This window comes from Hippoglossus hippoglossus, chromosome 20 (genome assembly GCF_009819705.1).
Source record: "Hippoglossus hippoglossus isolate fHipHip1 chromosome 20, fHipHip1.pri, whole genome shotgun sequence".
NCBI classification, from domain to species: domain Eukaryota; kingdom Metazoa; phylum Chordata; class Actinopteri; order Pleuronectiformes; family Pleuronectidae; genus Hippoglossus; species Hippoglossus hippoglossus.
Genome location: NC_047170.1, coordinates 18,910,145 through 18,915,144, shown reverse-complemented (window position 1 = coordinate 18,915,144; position 5,000 = coordinate 18,910,145). Strand labels below are relative to the sequence as shown.

General features: G+C 44.5%; 1 protein-coding gene across 1 annotated transcript in view; it reads left to right on the top strand.

Annotated features, from left to right (window-relative positions):
- The window catches only part of LOC117754086 (vasoactive intestinal polypeptide receptor 2-like), a 17,487-nt gene that overhangs the window by 7,120 nt on the left and 5,367 nt on the right, over positions 1 to 5,000 (top strand). Inside the window, exon 4 of the mRNA XM_034572756.1 lies at positions 88 to 188. Coding sequence (XP_034428647.1) covers positions 88 to 188 — 101 coding nt within the window. The remainder of the gene's footprint in view (positions 1 to 87; positions 189 to 5,000) is intronic.

Here is a 5,000-nt window from a genome sequence, read left to right as displayed (position 1 = left end):
CTCCCCTGTGGTTTGAGTTATGATTTCTGTGAACAAGAGAATAAACGTTTCTGCTCCTAAAACAACGTCTCTGTGTGCGACTGTCAGGAAACCTCAGCAGGAACTGTACCGAGCGAGGCTGGTCGGACGTCTACCCCATCATCTTCGTCGCCTGCGGCTCCAACAGCGACGAAGACGATCCCAGCGAGGTGAGTCAGGCTCTGGTTTCCTGCAGGTTTACCGGTGTGAGCTCGCTGATGAGGAGCTGGCTCAGAGCTCAGTGTTCAGTTTCACATCCACTGTGCTGCTGACGTCTGCAGGTGCTGTTGGTGCAACAGCAGCAGAGGAAGCTGCAGGGACGTGTTGCAGAATGCGGTTTCCTCCACAGGCTGTTTGTGCAAACTGAAGAAATGGTTTCCACAGGTTCTGGTTGTTGTGATCCTCAGTGCCAATCTAGAAATTCTGTGATCCGGGTTTAAAAAACCACAATAGTTTCCTTTTGCAAACAAGAGAGAATCGTTCTCTCTGTGGTGTCGACGGCTTCTCGTCGCTGTTGTTGCTCTGCAGCAGAAACACAAACAACAACAGACCCCAAAGAGACAACTGACGACAGACTTCTGTTTGTGTCTGTGTGCAGAGGGGACTGACTCTTTGACCCTCAGTTCATGTCAGTGTGGGACAAACAGGTTCCAGTGTAAAAGTGTCTCAATCGGTTTAACTTCTTCTGTCTTTAAAAGTAAAACTAAAGATGCAGCTTCTCACTTCATCCGTCACAGAGGTAACAGACGCTGCAGTACTCGACCTGCACTGCCTGACTGGACCTCCGGGCCAATCACCCGACTTTCTCTTCTTCTAAAAATAACTCCAGACCACCGTGAAACCTGCGTCTCTCCTTCATCAGGTCCTCGGTGTGTTTATGTGTGTGTGTGTATAATGTGTGAGTCTGTATAAATCTACAGATTCCTACACGGTGAAAAGGTTCAAGCAGATGACAACATATTTATCTCCTCTATCTGTTGTTGTATCGTAGAGGATTTATATTTTATTTTATTATAATAATACGTCAACAAGGATTTCATCTATGCAGCATCTTTCAAAACGGCCATTTCACAAAGAGACAAATAAGTAAAGAGATTTAACTCAACATTAATAAAATAGAATAGAGTAGAAAGCTTTTACAGCCTCCAGCTCAGAGCAGGAGAAGCTTAGAAAATCCAGAGTTTAGAATAAAACTTTAAATCTATAAATCCTATCAAAATGCAGCTTCTCTATCTATTCATACGAGTGCACTATTAACCTGTTCCTGATCTGAGAGTATTATTCTCCTTCCAAACCCTGATCAGTGTTAATTCAGTCGTGTAGTAAATGTTGGGTTTTATGCATCTGAAGCTTCTTTCAAGCTAAAAGCAAAAAACACTCAATCCTGGATCCGTCTTTCAACGTATTTTATTGTATTTTATACTTTCACACGTTCTCTTGTCTCAGCGCCGGATCAATATCTCACTTAGTCTCATTAATTTCCGTCGTGTGCGTCACATATTTCTGAATGAATTGTTTCTCTCCAGCTCGTTGTTCAACATGTGCATCTTCACTTTGGGTTTTTTCCTGTTTCCACTTTTTACGAGACCAAAGGAAAAGTGTCTTCATCCAGAGAACGCTGTGTGTTCTGAGACTTGTGGCGAGACGAGGGCTTAAACCCGCTGCTCACTTCAGATCCTCTAATCCGCCCTCGTCTGTTCCCATATCTGCTCATGTCGGAGGTGAACTGGACCTTTTTTGTTCCGTCTCCGCAGCAGTGACGCAGCTGAGGATCTGACCCTGGAGCTGCGGGTCGTCGCCACCTTTTCTCAGAGCAGTGAACCACTGTCACACACACACTGATGTTAGCGTGTGCGTAGACGTGTGTGTGTTTGAACCCCCCGGTCGCCCTGAGGCGTCCTGTGTGATGCCACAGAGCTTTGTCTCTGACCTTCTGCTCGTTGGAGCGGCTGCATTCCAGGAGCCTGAGGTTCATGCTCAGTAACATCCAGGTTTTAAGAGAATATCCGGAGCCGTTATTGTGTCCACGCTGCCCCACAAAGCTTTTATTATTATTACACTCTTCAGTAAAGCAAACGAGAAGGAAGTGAAAGTGTTTCCTCATGTTTGTGGGAATCACAAACCCCAGAACTGATTCCCCCCAAATTTGATCCGTTTTGGTTTAAGCGTCAGAAAAATCACAAATGTTAGAGAAACAGTGAAAAGCAGGAGAAGGCTGTGTTTGTCGGGGACTAGTTTCTGCGGCGGAGTAATGTTTACCCTCTGAGGGTCGTCTCCTGTTCAACTCAACATCTGGAACTTTCGGCGAGCGTCCAAAACACATCTGTATGTTTTTCCTGTGAAGAGTCGACTTTCTTTTTAACATCTGTCACTTCTCTGTACTTCTCTGTTTACTGCGAGTCTCTCTCTGTGTAAACACGCTCACCAACGACTGGCTGACGACAAATTCTGACTAAAAATGTGCTTAATACTAAAGTAAACTAATAAAAAGTCAAAACTGTTTTTGGTTTACGAGCTGCTTATAAACCAATTAACAGATCATTTACATTTATAATTTTTATTTATGTGTAATCATTTCACAATTGGCTCTAAATATAAGCTTCAAATGTGATATTGTCAAATGTTAAACTTTTGTCACTTGCGAACTGATTTTCCATCTCTTACACCCTAACACCACTTCTTATCAAATACAGACATTTTTATAATATATATGATTATACGATCTTTATTATTATGCAGATATTCACCCCTGTCCCTTTATTGGCTGACTTCACAGCACATGAACTCGCTGACGAATAACGACGTCACTAATCGGTACGTGGGAACTTTAGAGCTGCAGCGGACGTCTCAGCTCTTTTGGATGAAAGGAGCATTTGGAAGTTTCCCTGGCCTCGGTAGCGTGTCGAGTTTCCAGTCGACAGGTTCGGGATCTGCTCCGTTTCCTCCGCTTGTTGTTGTTTAAACACAAAGTTTGAAACGGCAGCAAACACGAAGCAGAAGCGCGATAATAAATAAGAAAGAACGGAGAACAAAAGTGATAAATAACGTACCGAACGCACACGTGATCTGTGTGTCACACAACATGAAGATGAACTTTCAGAACACACACACACACACACACACACACACACACACACACACACACACACACACACACACACACACACACACACACACACACACACACACACACAGCTGCCTGGTGATGCTCTGCAGATCCGTCAGGTGTGAGGTTCTCTCTCTCTCTGCTTCTGTTTGTTTCCTGTTGAGAGAGGTTTTTCCGTCTGGGAAACATTCAGCTGAGACCAGACGTCACCGCTGGACCCCACGCTCACACTCACACTACTACACACACATCACAGACGAGGAAGAAGTGTCCTCTTCGTCCTCTTCGTCCTCATCTTCATCGTTTCTAATCAATCTCCCTACGAGACACCGAGTGATCGAGACAAAATGGCTCCAAACATCTGACACAGACGGGACCTGATCAATGTCTCGTTGAGCTCAGCGATCGTTTGTGTTCGTCATTGATTCTTTATCAAGTTATCAGTGAATCCTTTTGTCTTGGAAACGTGTGAAAAGGCCTGTTGCTGTTTCCTGATCCCTTCAAATGTCTCGTTTTGGCTCAAAATCCCCAAAAGAAAATTCCCACGTTTGAGAATCTGGAAATTCTTATCATTTTCACATGGAACTCAGATTGTCCAGATAACGATAAAAGTCGTTACTCAAACCCTCTCTCTGCCTGTGAGGGATTTGTTTCGAGCACTCGACTGTTCTTCAGTGCTTCTCATTCGTTGACTCTCTTCATGTTGTTTGACACGATTCTTGCATTGGTGGTAAAAGAGGTTCTGAGGTGAAGTCGTTTTCTGGTCCATATCAGACTTTTCACACCAAACCCTGCGATGGAAGTTTTTCCTCTTTTCAGGAACGAGCTCCTGGTTTTGTCTCGACTGATCTGGATCCTTCTCCTGTTCAGAGTTATTCTGTCTCTCTGTCACGTTCTCTCTCCTCCATGTTTACCTGCATCCATCTTGAGAGGAAGAACACAAAACCTCCTCCAGATGATAACAAATATCTCCGTGAAGAGGAAGGGAACAAATCCTGCATCGCCCCCTGATCTGGATCCGAGTCCCTCCTTCGTTCATGCGCCACTCAAACACAATATGTCATGGAAATTGGTTATATATATTATATCATATATTTAGATCATGGCTGCAGGAAGCCGCTCAGACATCGCTTCAATTCCCCCGCTGTCGGCGAGAAAGACGGAAAGGGCGAGCGAGCCAGGGTTTATGGTCGGAGGTGTGTTTGGCTCGGCGGGTCATCGGCTCCCAGGCAGGAGGCCTGAGAATCAGACGGAGGAATGAGGCGCTGATGCCAGGCTGTGACGCTCTGTGTGTACGCTCACATATTTGTCCATATGTGTACAGACGGTGGGAGACTCCCTGACAACCTGCTAGCATCTTCTTAGCAACAGGAAAACAACGTTTGTGCCAAGTTGAAACAGTTGAGGTTCTTCACATGAAACATTTCTGCATTTCTGGTTTTTATCAGCTCGTATCGCTGATCTAACGTCTGTGTTTCTGTAAAATAATCATGATTCAGAAACGTTTGATTTGAAATGTGAAGGGTTGGTTTATGTCGCACGAACGAAGGAGGAAAAGAGAAAGAAGAAGAGAAGAATGAAAAAACAAGAACTGAATGATGTAATTCAGGGGAGTGTATATATATATATATATATATATGTGTGTGTGTGTGTGTGTGTGTGTGTGTGTGTGTGTGTGTGTGTGTGTGTGTGTGTGTGTGTGTGTGGTTCATTGCCAGATGATGTGTCAGACATGGAGAATGTTGTTTATAAATGATGAGAGCGATGAACGCCAGGCACCACTCTCTCACACACACACACACACACACACACACACACACACACACACACACACACACACACACACACACACACACACACACACACACACACACAC